At 38.3% G+C, this 16,109-nt stretch overlaps 1 protein-coding gene across 3 annotated transcripts in view; it reads left to right on the forward strand.

The window, feature by feature from the left end:
• taok1a (TAO kinase 1a) overlaps positions 1-16,109 on the forward strand; it is a 169,391-nt gene that overhangs the window by 145,089 nt on the left and 8,193 nt on the right. For all 3 annotated transcript variants that reach the window (XM_041196835.1, XM_041196834.1, XM_041196837.1), the window contains exons 15-19: positions 1,069-1,197; positions 4,808-5,011; positions 8,820-9,059; positions 10,349-10,561; positions 14,838-15,020. In XM_041196835.1, coding sequence (XP_041052769.1) covers positions 1,069-1,197; positions 4,808-5,011; positions 8,820-9,059; positions 10,349-10,561; positions 14,838-15,020 — 969 coding nt within the window. The remainder of the gene's footprint in view (positions 1-1,068; positions 1,198-4,807; positions 5,012-8,819; positions 9,060-10,348; positions 10,562-14,837; positions 15,021-16,109) is intronic.

A 16,109-nucleotide genomic window follows, 5' to 3' on the forward strand; every position in this document is an offset into this window, starting at 1 on the left:
TTGGGCTAATTATAATCCCCCATTATCAACATCCTGGGGATTGCATGGACCAAAACTTAACTGGACCAACCCTATAAATGCGATGGCTACAAGGGCAGGTCAAAGGCTGGGAATTCTGTGGTGAGTAACTCACCTCCTGACTCCCCAAAACCTGTCCTCCATCTAAAGTATTATGATCAAATGCTCTGACTTCCCTGGATGAGTGCAACAACACTGAAAGCAAAGCAACCTGCTTGATCACTCCATTCACCACCTTAAACATTCACTCCATTCACCACTGGTGCACAGTGTGTACCTAGCACAAAATGCACTGCAGCAGCTCATCAAGCCTCCTCCAACAGTATCTTCCAAACCTGCAACCTGTACAACCTAGAAGGACAAGGGCAGGAAACACATGGGAACACTGCTACCTGCAAGTTCCCCTCCAAGCCACACACCATCCTGACTGAAAAATATTGTTGTTCTTCCACAGTCATTGGATCAAAAACCTGGAACTCCCTTCCAAACGGCACGGTGGGTAGACCACACCAGATGGACTCCAGTGGTTCAAGAAGGCAGCTCATCAGCACCTTCCCAAGGCCAGTTGGGAATGGGCAACAAATGCCTTGCCAGCAATGCCCACATACCATGAAAGAATAGAAAATAATCAATGATTGAAGTTTCTGATAATGTTTAAATTGGTGTTATTTTGACAATTAATTTTGCTATTAACTGACAAATTTTCTTAACTCCAGAAAAACAGCTCTCACTTTAATTACTGTGATTTTGGTGAGGTATTTGTCATTGGGGAGGGAGGAGCAATGGTAGAGGTTGGTTTTATGAAGCAAAAAGACATTAATTTTATGGTGAATGACATTGTCAAAGCTCCTTGATTGTTTCAACTTTTCATACACTTTCTTGCCCAGCTGTGTATATATGATATGCATTCATGCAGCTAGATGATGCAATGTGCAAAAAGTCCATCCTGGAAGAGGGATAGGAATATGGTTTTCTTTAGAAATGGTAGCTCTAGTAAGGAATCTTTTCTTTAATCTCCAAAACTTGTTTGTTTTTCTTTTATTTTGTTAGACCAAAGCAGTTTCTACTGAAGAAAAGAAATTTCAGCAGCACATACAGGCACAGCAGAAGAAGGAATTAAATAGCTTCTTGGAATCTCAAAAGAGAGAATACAAGCTACGTAAAGAACAACTAAAAGAGGTGAAAAGATGCTTATCTTCTCTGTTCTCTTAATGATTGGTGCTAATTTTTTTGGATCTGCTGTTGAACTTAAAATTGTTTGCGGGAGTCACTTAAAGTATTCATTATGTTAGGAATAAGTTCTTCATATAGTGCTTAATCTGGCTTGTGGCTCTATTAAGTAAGAAATATGTATACATAAGTAGAATATGATATTAATTGTAAATGAGGCACAGAAACAGAAGGATCTGAGTGTATATGTGCACATATCATTGAACGTGGCAGGATGCGTTACAAGAGTGGTTAATAAAGCATATAGCATCCTAGGCTTTATTAATAGAGACATGAAGCACAAAAGCAAAGAAGTTGTGTAAAATACTTGTACGGCCTCAGCTGGAATATTGCATCCAGTTCTGGGTGCCACACTTTAGGAAGGATGTGAAGGCATTAGAGAATGGTTCCAGGGATGAGGATCTTCAGTAACGTAGATAGATTGGAGAAGTTGGGACTTCTTCCTTGAAGAAGAAAAGGTTGACAGGAAATTTGACGGAGGGGTCTGGATAGAGTAGATAGGGAGAAACTGTTCCCATTGATGGAAGGAATGAGAACTAGACGACACAGATTTAAGGCAATTGGCAAAGGAAGCAATAACGACATGAGGGAGAACTTTTTCACGCAAGTGGCTAGGATCTGGAATGTACAACATGGGAGTATAGTGGAGGTAGGTTCAATCAAGGCATTCAAGAAGGAATTAGATTATTATCTGTAAAGCACGATTGTGCAGGGCTACAGGGAGAAAGCAGTGGAATGACATGAGGTGTATTACTTTTTCAGACAGCCAGCATAGACATCATGGGCTGTGTTACGGCCGTTCCCCGGGTGAGGTTCTCCCAATTTGCTATGATCCCGAATGAGGTACCCCAAATTGTTATGCTCCCGGGTGAAGAGGGATGAACTGGCTTCCCTTCTTTATTCAATCCCCTCGGTTGGTCGCAACAAGGTTAATTTAAAAAGGATCCCTTCCCTCATGGATTCTTTTTCCCAGTCCAAATATATTTATGTTTTAAAAAGAGCCAATTTAACAGGCTTTCTTAAGTTAGAGTGGGCTTATTAGTTACTAAACATGAGAGAAAAATAAATAAAAATGCAACGCGTATACACACAAATTAAAAATGAGAAGTGAGTCCAGAAATAAAAGTTGAATAGGTATATGAATCAGTGAATGGCTAGTCCATGAGGAGTAGATGATGAAACGTTGTGGCTGTTAAGTTGGATGATTCCGATAGAGCTGACTTTGGTAGTCGAGCAGTTGGTTTGGAGATTCTTGGTTCTGCAGGTTGGCTGAAAGGAATTGTCCTGTTTCCTTTTCGACTGTGGCTTTGTTGACTTGTGACTTGCTTCCAGCAATCAGAGAAAGAGGACTTTTTTCACCTGCAGGCACAGGGACGCTTAGTTGATCTTCAGCTGTGATCTTCACGATACGCCCTTGCACACCAGGCCTGGAACAACAAAACTAGCATATATAGTTGCAGTTGGCTTTTTTAACCCCTTGTATATTCCTGGAAGAGAAAAAACAAACATGACTTTTGCCCAGATCTGCTTTCTTTTCAACTCATATTATGTCCACAGTCAGGTAAAAGCTCACAGGAGATGGTTTCTGCTAAGATGGTAGTCAGCCTTCATTATCTTCGCAGCCACAGGAGATTACCGTTCAGTTTTTGCATTGCATCTTTTCCTTTGAATTGTGTCTGTCTGAAGTAGGCCTTGACACCTTTTTAGGTGCAACATTCCGTTCTCTGGGCTAGTTGGTCAAGTGTAATCCATATAGGAATTTTCCAGTAAGTGGTTATAGTCTCAGCCAGCTTTTGTTTGTACGTCCTTTTTTTAAAAAAAACATAGGTCTTACTTAAAAATTCAATATGTCCATAAGTAATTCAGGCAATGGTCTGTTCTCATGACAACTGTTGTGCTGTAACCATTCTGTGATTCTGTGAAGCTCTATCTAAGGCTTATATTTATTGAAAACTTAACTGTGGACCAGGTCATTGCATGAATTATCCCTAAACTGTTTGATGACTTAGTATCATTAACGACGTTTTACAAAATGAGCACCATTGTGTATTTTCCTATAATGCACTGTTAAAAACTGTGATGTACTTGTACCAAAATCTAAAATTGATATTATAATTTCCTTTAATGTAAACATGTAGTGCAAACCTTTATATTGCATTTATTTCATATTTGATTGTAAGTTTTCATATGTCCTATTTTCCTTTTATTATTTTTACTTTTCATTGGGTTGTACACCAAATTCATTGAAGTAGCCTACCCCGGGCCACCGGAGTTGATGGTCTATTCCAGCTGTTAAGAGATGCAGAAGAGGGTGAAAGCTAGGAAAATTGTTTTCATTGCTGCCAAAAGTCTTCTCAGTTTTTCAAAAATAAAATGTAAACTGAGCAGCACTCATTATGGCCATTTTATAACCTCAGCAATCATTGCTTTCTAAGTGGAACATTTATGCTATATGTCAGCACACACAGATTATTTTATCATTAGTTAATTAGTCTAAGCAAAAATTACGTTGGTTCAGATTTTCAGAAAATGGACATTAAATTTTAAAAAGTTAACTAAACCATAGATGCCTATTTCACAAATAATGGTTCATGTAAATTTCCATCTAAGTTAAAAAAAAAAAATGACAGAAGACCATCGAGCTCATCCATGCTCATCCTGTGTATCTGAAGGTACATCACGCTCCCCAGCTACTGCTAACTCTAGTGGGATGTGAAAAAAATAGTGGTCAGCTTTTAGAACTTAATTCATGATTATAGAAATCTCCTCTACAGCTTCCGAGAGCAATAAAGTGAGCGCTGGTGCTCACCATTGCATTTATATTCGTGCTTAAATTAGCCACTGCATGTTTCCCCTCCTTCAAGTTATAAGATTGTAAAGTACCATCTTCATCCATTTGGCCACCATTAAGGTTGACTATCCCACTTGGTGTCTTTTAACCTTCAGTGCCTAAAGATTTTCCCATCTTCCTCCTAAAATTTATAGGGTACTCTTTTTCCAAATCGTTAGATTGTTCCATATAATATTCTCTCCATGAACAAGCTGTATCTTAATTCTGTATTTTAGTTTCTCATCTTGAGTTTAAGTGCAAAGAGCTTCTGAAAATATTGAAGATCCTAAGTGCCTTAGTATAATGACTTTAAATTAACCTATCTATAGTGTAAACATCCCTTTTACTCTTTCCTCATAGCTCAGGTAGCCTATCAAATTAGTTGCCCTCCTTTAGGCTTTTTCCAAGGCCAGGATATAAACTTACTGAGAAATTCATAACCTAAATTTTGTATGTTGACATACTACTTTGGATTGAAAGTATACAGATCATTCACTTAACTCAATGCAGGCTTTGATTGCAGAAACTTGAATGTGGTATGTATGTAGACTTCACCAATAAAATGCGCAAATCTGATTGCTCGTTTCTAACATGAGCTGTATAAACATAGCTGCAAGGGTCAAATTGAGAGAGTAAAGAATGATAGATAATGTGATAATTTGAATAAGTTTAACTGTTGCCATAGAATATATTACATAACATTTTTTGTAATATTTTTACAATTGACAGGAGCTGAATGAAAATCAGAGTACTCCAAAGAAGGAGAAGCAAGAATGGTTGTCAAAGCAGAAGGAAAATTTCCAGCATTTCCAGGCTGAAGAAGAAGCTAACTTGCTGCGGCGCCAGCGTCAGTACCTGGAACTGGAATGTCGACGTTTCAAACGGAGGATGTTGCTTTCACGTCATAACCTTGAGCAGGATCTAGTACGGGAGGTATGTTGTTAACTGAATGTCCTCAAAATGAATAGCGAGTATGACTGTGAAATATAATTATTTGAGTATAATCATTGTATTTACTCAAGTTCAGTCCTGATATGTCAACTGTCTCTACATATTATAAATCGTGTACTTGTTAGAGATAAAAAATAGAAAATTGGCTTGAAATAAAACAGTTGCTATCTGTGGGTAAAGGCAGTATTGGAAAAAGGAGCACAAGTTCCCAAGATCAAGGTGAGCGGGTATCTTCACTTCTCTGTCTTGGCTTAATATTAGCTGATCAGGATTTCCAAGTCTTGAGGATTGAGCGACTCCTCGAGAAATTTGTATTGACTGTTTTTAGGGTGCCAATGTTTCTGCTACCAACTCACTTCCCAAACAAGCCTTGGGTCAATAGTATAAGTCTTGCCTCTAGAAGACTATGGATTCAAACACCACTCTAGGTCTTGGGTACATAATCTAAGCTTGACACTTCAGTGTAGTCCTGAGGAAAAACTTCCCTTTCGGAGATGTCTCTTTTGGATGACATATGCCCTTTAAGGCGGATGCGAAAAGCCCAATGGCACTATTTGAAAAAGAACAGGGAAGGACTTTCTACCAATAAAACATTCATTCATTTCATTGCTGTTTGGTTCACATGAGCAATTATTCCTAATGGATTCCACGAAAACTTGAATGGCTTTTAAAGCAAATTGATCATCAAGGTTAGGACTGTTTCCTAGATCCACTGGAGATTTGCATGCATTAGTGTAGTAATCTGTTCTGAAGTTGCAGTAAAATGCATCAAATGCTAAATAATTTTCTTTTAAGCATTTCCCTCTCCCTTTAGTTTAATATAAGACAACTTCAGATAAAAACGCAATAGACTTTTTTATGTTAAAAAAGGTTTTCCTGTTTGTTCTACAAGCTTAATTGAAAATATGTGAAAAATGGTGTTAGCCTTGGGTCAATAGTATCAGTCTTTGAAAACCCACTCCAAGACTTAGGTACATAATCTAGGCTTCTTGACACTACAGTGCAGCCCTGAAAGAATACGCTTTGTTGGAGATATGTCTTTTAGGTGAGATATGGCTTTTCAGGATGTAAAAAGCCCTATTTGAAAAAAAGGCAGGGAAGGACTCTCCACCAATAAACTGCTCATTTGTTTTATTGCTGTTTGTGAGAACTGGATGTGTGCGGATTTGCTACTGTTTGATACAAAGCCACAGTGACAAGACTTCACATTTATTGATTATACTCTTTGATTTAACAGAGCTCAATATGCAAGCTACTGATAATTATCAGGTTTTTATATTTAAAGTGAATTTTAAGTTGAATTAAACAATGGAGATAACTACAGAATATACAGCCCAGAAATTCAGGCTTATCCAGCCTGCAGGCCGTGTCTGTCCCCTAAAGCCATTTAATGCAGCCCCCAGAGACAGTTTTCAAAATGGTGGTCAAACAGGTAAGTTGAAGTGGAAGATTCTGTAAGCAGCTGCTCCTCCAATCACAGACTGTTTCTGTCCCACATTTGCTGCTGATTGGCTCACTATGAGCGAAACAATCAGTAGCAAATGTGGGAGAGAAACAGTCTGATTGGAGAGGCAGCAAACACCAGTGGAAGAGGTTTTCTTTTGCATGCCAGGGCCCCAGTGAGTGGGACTGCGAGTGTCAGGGCCCAGACACTGCAGAGCCCCAGGTCGGTGGAAGGGTGGGGTGAGGAAGAGGTGACTGGAGTGTATGTGTGGTCTGCTGTATTCCCATGTTTGGGTTTTTCATTCACTCTCACCACCACACACCAACAGAAACACACACCAGTGAGTGAGCACCCTGAGCCTGGGAGTGAACAAGGTGCGCACACACTCTGACCCTCTCGCATTCTGGTTGTTTTTGTTTTTTTTAACTTAATCCATTGCTATGACATTGTTTTATTTTTGCTTAGCAATTGTTTCTTAATACCTCAGCCTTTTTTTGAAATACAGTTTAAAGTGGCAAACCTTACGAGCAGAATTTTCTGCCTGTCGGGCGGGCGGGTCTGACCCAATCTCCGGTGGGCAGGGAGCCAATCCAATGCCTGAGAAGTGGGCCCCGCCACCATTTTATGTGGGCGGGCCAATTAAGTCTGGTGGGAAGCGCTATGCGCTTCCTGTGCGGGCGGGGTGGGGGAGGTTCCCCAAAAGCGAGAGGGCACTCTTCCACGCATGCGCACGCAAGAGCGCACATCTCCCTGAGGCTAAGTGCTGCCTCAGGGAGATCGCTTACACTCTGAAAAATGTTTTAAAAAAAATTCCCTAACATGTCCCCCTCATGACAATGTCACATGAGATGAAACGTGTTCATAATATACATACTAACTTTATAACAATGTTTAAAACCCTGCATGAAACCTCATCCTGCCGCTGGGTGAGGTTTCATGTTTTCTCTATTGCCTGCCGGGGCTCCTGGCCTGCCCGCTAACCTTAAGGTTGGACGGGCAAGTCCTTCAATTGTTTTAATGACCCTGTCAATGGTCTCAATTGGCCATTGACAGGTTGTCGGGCACACGGCTGATTTGGCTGTGCCCCCGCCTTCCTGAAAATTTAAATGGGGCAGGATGACTTCGGGGGCTCCTCCCGATTTCATCCCCGCGTCATTTTACCCACCGGCGAGTGGGCTCCGCCCCCTGCTCGCCGACAGCAAAATTCTGCCCTATCTGAAATTTGTTCGTCGGCCCATTGAGTGAAAAAAAACAGAAATGCCTAGTTTAGTCCAACTAGCTCATCCTAGTGTTTATGCTGCATATCCTTTTAGGAATGTTTTATTTGTGCCAATATAGTTAAAGAACACATTCTTTGATTTCCTTTCAAATCGTACTGACCATGAACTTCCAGCTTTGAATAGAGGTACTAATTTTGTTTAGCCATCTTTACTTCTAAAACAGGTGTACGACACGGCTCCTAATTGTGTGTTGTGCTCAGGAATTTTGATATTGAAGAACAGAACCCATTCTCCCTTTTGTGTCTTTTCACACCACAGTAAAACTCTTCTCTAACAGAGCACCATTATTGTACTGACCTTTATAGAAACACCCATTTTGGTCACCTTTATGGATTAATTTGTACTGAAATTTATACTAACACAACCCAGATTAATTTCACTTAGAATGTCCAGCAGCCTTGGGAAAGGAGATACACTTCTCCATCTCCTGGATTCAAACGATACTGGATGTAGAAAGTCTAAGTTCATCCCCTGGGCTATCCAGTCCTAAATGTGTGATTTAATTTCATTTGGAAATACATTTTATCAGCTGAGGTGCGTTTGGCAAGAATATCTGTGTAATAGTTTTTTCCTCATAAGAAAAAAGTATAATTTTGAACATATCCTTTTATTTAATTTTGAAGATTCTTACAGTTAAAATGCAGATGGTTGACATGCCAACATGTAAAACAAAAGTGTAAAATTGAATGGTAGCATGATATTGGTACTGAAATGAACAATGCCACAGATCAGGAGTATGCAGATTTAGGCTGTAATTTACCACAGTGAATTGATCATCTTCTGGTTGCCTGGTGTGAAGAGGCCAGGTTCTTCCATCTGATGGATGGAGGAAAAATCAAGGCAGTTCACTTTGGAGCTTTTTCTGTGCATTTCCATAGCACCCAGTTAAATGGCAGGGCTTAGGAATAGATCTAAAGATGGTGAAGATTTGCAATGCAGAGAAACTTTAATGAAGAGTGTAAAAAGAAAAATATGCATAATATTGGATTTCATATCTCACCAAATTGAACAGACCATTTATATGGTGCCCCTCGTGTTTTATGATATGGTATCCTTTCTGTCTTAGGAGCTAAATAAGAAGCAAACACAAAAGGATCTGGAGCATGCAATGTTGCTGCGCCATCATGAGTCCATGCAGGAGCTGGAATTCCGCCACCTCAATACTATTCAGAGAATGCGCAGTGAGCTAATTAGGCTGCAGCACCAAACTGAACTCACCAATCAACTGGAGTACAACAAACGGCGAGAGCGAGAGCTACGGAGGAAACATGGAATGGAGGTCCGGCAGCAACCCAAGAGTCTGAAGGTACAAATGGTTATGAAGCAAAAAGATTAAAATAGACTTGTTTCTTTTTTAAGATATTTCTTTGCCCCTTTTGGATCCAAATTGAACCCCCTATCTCCCTTTCATGCATCTAAGAGGGTGACTGTGTGACGTACACTTAAGTCTCCTCAGTTATCATTCGAGCTGCTGCAAAGTTGGGCCAGTGAGCATTTTTCTTCCTTCACTCTTAAACTCATTTCCTAGAAGGCACAGCTAAAGCTGGAAACTTTCTATGGTGTGGTGGAGATAAATATCTGTCTAGCCATGGTGCAATGCTGCCTAGACTATACTTTTTTTGCGGACTCGTCAATCAACATGCATTTTGTATAAGGTTATATAACTGAGAATTGATTTGCCTTCTTATCATTGGTTTAGCTGTAATTATTTAAGAATTATTTATTTTCCAATTTTCAGTTACTTGTTTTACATGTTATTTTTGTCATTATGTTTGGTTTGTTCAGGAGGGTATGCATAGTATTTCTGTAATTCTCCAGGGGTTATCAACTAAGTGGGGCCTTCCTATTTCCAGATATAGGGTTGCAGTAACCAAGTTACCACTTAAAACACCCTGTGCTCACGTGAGTGCCACCAAATATAGCCCATATAAATTATATGTTAAATAAAGCATTCCCCAACTCTTGGTTACCTTGGTGGTGCCATTGAAAACAGCATCTTTTACCTCTAAATATTCCTTAGGAGGGATCCAAACCTGGTAAAATCACTGATTTAAACTCAATCCCTGACTGTCAGCATCCAGGAAAAGACAAATTGCTGAGTAATACCATTTTCAATAGGCCACTCACTGATGGTCCTGGTGCTGATATTAGCTAGGTTTCTGATGAAAGAGAACAACAAAACTAGTGGAACAGAGAAATGTCAAGTATCTTGGTGATTTTTCTTAACTTGTAATGGGTAATGTTTTGTATTGACAGTACTTCATTCTTTAATTTTGACAATCATTGTAAATTTGTTCCAAACAAAACAGGCCTTTAAAAATTCTTTGCCTAAGAAAGACAGTTGATTTATTTGAATTGAAAGAATTTTTGTATTTAAATTGTAGTGGATGGTTCATTTTAAAATTATGTAAAAATAAACTGCAAAACATAAATATGTATTTTTGAAACCATGTGTATCTAATCAACTCAGATTGCTTTTCTACTGCAGAAACTGCTCCAGTCCAATCTTGAAAGTTTGTAATTCTGTTCTGTGGCAACTTAAAAGTATTGACCTCTGGGATAAATCGCTTAAAACAAGTTTTGTGTATGTTCTAGTCAAAAGAGTTGCAAATCAAGAAACAATTCCAGGACACTTGCAAGATTCAGACACGACAGTACAAGGCACTTCGCAACCACCTGTTAGAAACTACCCCCAAGAGTGAACATAAAGCAGTGCTGAAACGACTGAAGGACGAACAGACAAGAAAACTGGCCATACTTGCTGAACAGTACGATCACAGCATTAACGAAATGCTGTCAACACAGGCAGTAAGTATATATTTGAATTTTAATGATCAAATTTCATTCAATCGAGTGAACAGCTCCTTCGCTTAGTTTTGTTTGGTGAAGACAATTAGTTATCAAGCTGAAGTAACCTATTAAAAATTGGATCCAGAGGGAAAAGTTTAGTGAACATGACCATGCAGCTGATGCATTCTGAACTAATATTGTCTCAGAATATTGCTCTAGTACAGATGCAAGCAATATATCAATGTTTCTCCCAACTGAAAAGCACTGTTATCTTCCTTTATATTTTAGTTTGAAGCAAGACTGTTGTAGAGCAAATTAATATTAAGGCAATCTAACTCCTACTTTGGTATCAGTGCCAACTGTTTGTGTACTCAAGACAGGATATTTAACTTGCTTGCACACAAAGATAAACCATGCCAAAGCATTGGCTTTTCTATCAAGAAATGCACATGACTGTTAGAATCTTTGGCACATTGAAAAGGCTGCTGAAAGTAGAATATTGTGTATTCCTAAAGAGCCAAGTGTGGTTATTCACACTTGTGTTAGCCAATGGAGAATCACCTAGAATTTTAACTTTTTATTGTTAACTACTTTGATTTTTAAAAAATAATTTCTTGGTTCAAAGTGTCATTTGGTTGTTTGGAAATGGCTTCAATATGGTCTGTTCTGAAAGATAGTAATTTTATAAGCATAGAAGACTTGACAGCAAAATGCCAGAAATAGTTTTGAACTCAAAAGCACTATGTGGAGACATATTCAGTCACTCATTTTTGATAGTGATGTAGAGATTGACCCTTAAGTTACCAACAGCACACAAACTCTATTCCATATGATCTTTGGTTCTAATACTTTTGATAAGACTAGAATGAAAAGATATACAAAAGAAGTAATTTTGAAGTGCAGTGATGTAAAAAATTAATTTCAGTCTGACTTTTTGAGTAGTTCACTTCATGTCCCTATTTTTATGACTTAGAGAATTGATGTTTGCCAGGAGGAATGCTTTATACATCCTCAGGAATTCTGGAAAACTGCAGATGGTAGTTTGTCCCAGGATACAGAAATTACTTGCATCTTTGATTTAAGCCAACTTTGTTTCATTAGATATATTTGTCCAGTAGTAATGATAATGGCAAAGGAATTTTTATTGACCAAAAAGCGGAAATACAATTCACTAATGGAAAGAAATGCAAGTTAAGTATGGAATGGTAACAACAAGAAAATTCCTGGACCCTTGTACATAATTTACACGCACAAATAAATGCTTCAATGTTACTAAAGTCCATTATTCCATTTTGCGAACACGTGAGTTTAGTCATTTTTTGAAAAGTATGTTATGTAATTGGCAGAGTTTGGCTGCAAGTAGAATATGGGAGTGCTTTATATCTGGATGTGCAGCTATTCCCATTATTATTACTAATTATTTTATTAGTGATCCTCTCAACTTGTACTTTAGTATTGGGCTGCCACATCCTATTTTGTAACTGATAAATAAAATAAAAAAACTTATTTTAAATGAATCTTTAAAGCTAATGTTTGCCATTGCAAAAAATTATGAATTAATTTCTGATAATAAAGGGTGATGTTCAATTGCATTTTGTTCAAGAAATACCATAATAATAGACATACAAATGATCATAATGAAGCACAGCAGTTGAAACCCCTCTCCATTAATTGCATGTTTGCAGCATCCCTTAATAAAGAGGCTACAACTCCCTGAATGCACAAAGCAATCTGTGCAAATTTGTTATAGATTATGACTCCTAGGGTAAAGCTTGGAACTTACACTTCCTCAGTCTGATGGGCAAAAGGGTGGCACTTACAACTGCAACATGACCTTTAAATGGACAGACTTGGTATCAATAACAAAAAAATAGTAGTTCTTTTATGCCAGTTTAATGTCTCATCTGTCTTTTGGACGAGATGTTAAACCCAGGCCCTGTCTATGTGTTCAGGTTGATGCAGGAAATTCCATGGCATCTTTTTCAAAGAAGAACAGAACAATTCTTTTTCAAAGAATTAACAGTGTCCTGGGCAATATCCAGCCCTAACTAGTACCACCAAGATAAAATTAAATGGTCATTTGTCTTCTTGCTGTCTATGGGACGTTGTGCATAATTAACTGTCACGTTCATATACGAAATTATAGGTGTATTTGTTGTAAAGTGTAATAGGTTGTCCTGAAGACATGAAATGTGCTTTCTACATGTAAGTATGTAAGTTCCTTCCTATTTGCTCTAATTATGCCCCATGATGATGCAAATGTTGCAGTGGACAAAGTGGTGAAACAAAATTTCCTATTAAATTCCCTGCCCAAAGATGGTAAAGGACAGTTAGAATGAAAATCCAGGGTTAGGGTGGATGAAGACTAAGAAACTTATACAAATGGGAGTATGTTGCCAACTTTTAAAATATATTCAAAGTAATTTTGACAGCAACAGTAACTATATACATAAGCTTATAATGAAGGGGAAATGCATGCTGTAAGTTATACAGAACTGATCCTACCACTCTTCTAGGTTTCTCACATCACTCGCTGACACACATTCTGTTCTGTTATTAGCTACTCAACATAGCTAACCCACCTTGTTTCCAAACATTAATTGGGGTCTTTTTTGTCAAAGCATTTAAAAATGGGCTTTAGGAATATCTACTTGTGAGTTAATGCTGTACTTGGGTTCTTCAACCTTAAAGCTGATACCTAATTAACTGAAAATATTTAGGAACATTCAATTTATGGGAGTGTACCATCTCACAGCTGAAAAGCTATTACAGTTTAGTGATTATGCTACATTTTTTGACTTTCAGTTTAGAATGGCAATACTATTATGAATGTTTGTATTTACATTTTACCTTTTCATTGATGGTCGTAGATTTTGTCAGTATTTATCATAACCAGTAGATGGCAGTATTATTACACAGTGTCTTCAACTGTAATCTTTTTGAAAATAATCTTGTTGGTAAAAGGTCTGTCTATATGTGAAAATTCCGTGTTCAGACTGATTATCTCAATTGTGATATTTAACTTTGCATTTGCAATCTGTATACGTGTAATTTGTGGTAGAATTTTGTAACTATTTGATTTGCATTAGCACTTTATAATGTATTTTAATGTGGATTGTGTTTACCTGTAACTGTAAAATAATATCTTAAACTAAATTTATGAATTGAATTTAGTACTACAGATATTTCTCACAGATCATGTTGGTGCTAATAAGTATTTGATTCAGAGGTTCCTTCTCCAATTTGTGAAGTTAGCATCTGTAAATTTGTGGAAAAAAGAATAGTTTCTAATGTAGCAGAAATTGAGAATGAAAATCAAATTACTGGATCAAGTACACAGCACATTTCCAAGTCACTGAGGTGTCCTGCAGGTGCTGGCCCAGATTTTCCTCTTGGTGACAAAGGAAAGGTTTTTCCCATTCACCTTCTGTACAGTTGCCGATAGACTTTTTGTGGGCTTGTCAGCAGCGATCCCAATCACCCAGCATCTGTTTCAATGCACGCTCATAAGGATCTGTGCCATCTTTGAGCAGGGACAGCAATAGCATTGCTCTTCAATTAGTCAGATTGAAGAATTCTTAGAAGCTGTGAAAAGTCTGAGCCAGAAAGTGTTTTTTTAAAAAAGGAAATATAAGTTGCATTTAAATCATGAACAGGAACTGGAATAAAAGTTGGGGTTTGCAGATGAGATTAAGGGAGAGAGAGAAAATCTTCTTCATTTTTTTTCTGAGGAATAGAGGCTCCACACTTGTAAAATTAAATTTTCAAGACCGCAGATTGTTCAATAATTATCACATTATGTCTTTGAAAACTAATTATTCCCAAATGTACCAGCCCTATCCTTTCAGTCATTTTTCACCGAAGTTATGGGTAGGTACCCAATGTTCACACCTTTGCAGTGATTTCAGTACTGAATCTATCAGCAAGGACCAGGCTATCTCTGACAGTAACTTTTGAATTTCTGTGTTTAATTGCACATATGCAGGCGCCTGAAGGTGCTGTCAGATTTATCCAGTAATAAGGCCAAGCCTCTCTACAGAAAAATCTGGACCAATAATTTGTAGTTACACAGAAAACTCTCAAGCCTACAGGATGATGCAATGTCAGGGTCTTAGCTGGCTTTAATTTCATTTTTCATAAGTATCAATAAACCAAACTGAACAGTGTAATATTATAGCGGTGATGATCATTTCAGGATATGTCTCACGTTTGTATATACTTGTAGCAGATCTGAGCAGTCAATTTGTCTTAATTCCAAATATTAATTCTTGATTTTCTTTTGCACTTTTTACAGTTACGCCTAGATGAAGCTCAGGAGGCTGAATGCCAGGTTCTAAAAATGCAGTTGCAGCAGGAGCTTGAGCTGCTTAATGCATACCAGAGCAAAATAAAAATGCAGACTGAGGCGCAACATGAGCGTGAACGCAAAGAATTAGAGCAAAGAGTCTCATTACGCAGAGCCCTACTAGAGCAAAAGGTACAGCTGACACACTATCTGTGAATACTAAAATGCTCATCTCCAGAGCTTCAAATATAGTGAAATGTTTTAAATAAGCTGCAGAAGGAAACTCTTCCAGTTAACTACTACTTGCAAGCTGAGTCTGTCCTTGATTCATCTGTAAACATTGTTGTCATATTTGTATTTTAAAAGTTTTAAAATTTCACAAAGCTTTAGCAGTTTCTCTTTAATTTGTTAAAGGACTGTTAAGTGAAGAATTTCTTCTGCTAGCCTGTCTACAACACACATTCCTTGAACACCATAATACTGATCAGTAGCTCTCCTGCATTGGCCTTTTAAAAGCTTTCTCTTATGGACACCTTACAATGCCTAGTGTCTAGTTTTGCTATTCATTTGATGGGCAAGTTGATGTGATGTGTTTGGGGCTAATGTCCACAATCACACTCTGGGTCATTCCTCATCTTCCTCTTCTGGAGCAGGTGCGCACATCGTCCCATGTCCTGCATGGATTCAGTTGACTTTCTCCACTGTCTTTAAGGGAGATTGAATCCAGGGATCTCTACTGTTGCATCAGTGATGAAGTTTCAGTTTTTATGCTGCATAAGAACATAAGAAATAGGAGCGGGGTAGGCCATTCAGCCCTTTGTGCCCGCTCCACCGTTCAGTGAGATCATGGCTGATCTTTACTTAGACACCATTTTCCTGCATTATCCCGGTATCCCTTGATGTTAAACCTATGTTGAAACCTATCGATCTCAGTCTCGAACATACTCGATGACTGAGCCTCCGCAGCCCTCTGGGACAGAGAATTGTGACAGTTCAACACCCTCTGAATAAAAAGTTCCTGCTCATCTCAGTCCTATATGACATGCCCCTTTTTCTGAGACTGTGTCCCTGGTTCTAGACATCCCAGCCAGGGGAAACATCCTTCCTGCATCTACTCTGTCAAGCCCTGTAATAATTTTGTATGTTTGAATGAGATCACCTCTTATTCTTCTAAACTTCAGAGAACAAAGAGTGGTATTCGCCACTAACAGGATGCTGCTGTCAAGCCAAAAAAAATGTTCTGCCTATCACACAAATGAGTAATGTGATTTATGAATGTCA

This window comes from Carcharodon carcharias, chromosome 10 (assembly GCF_017639515.1).
Source record: "Carcharodon carcharias isolate sCarCar2 chromosome 10, sCarCar2.pri, whole genome shotgun sequence".
NCBI classification, from domain to species: domain Eukaryota; kingdom Metazoa; phylum Chordata; class Chondrichthyes; order Lamniformes; family Lamnidae; genus Carcharodon; species Carcharodon carcharias.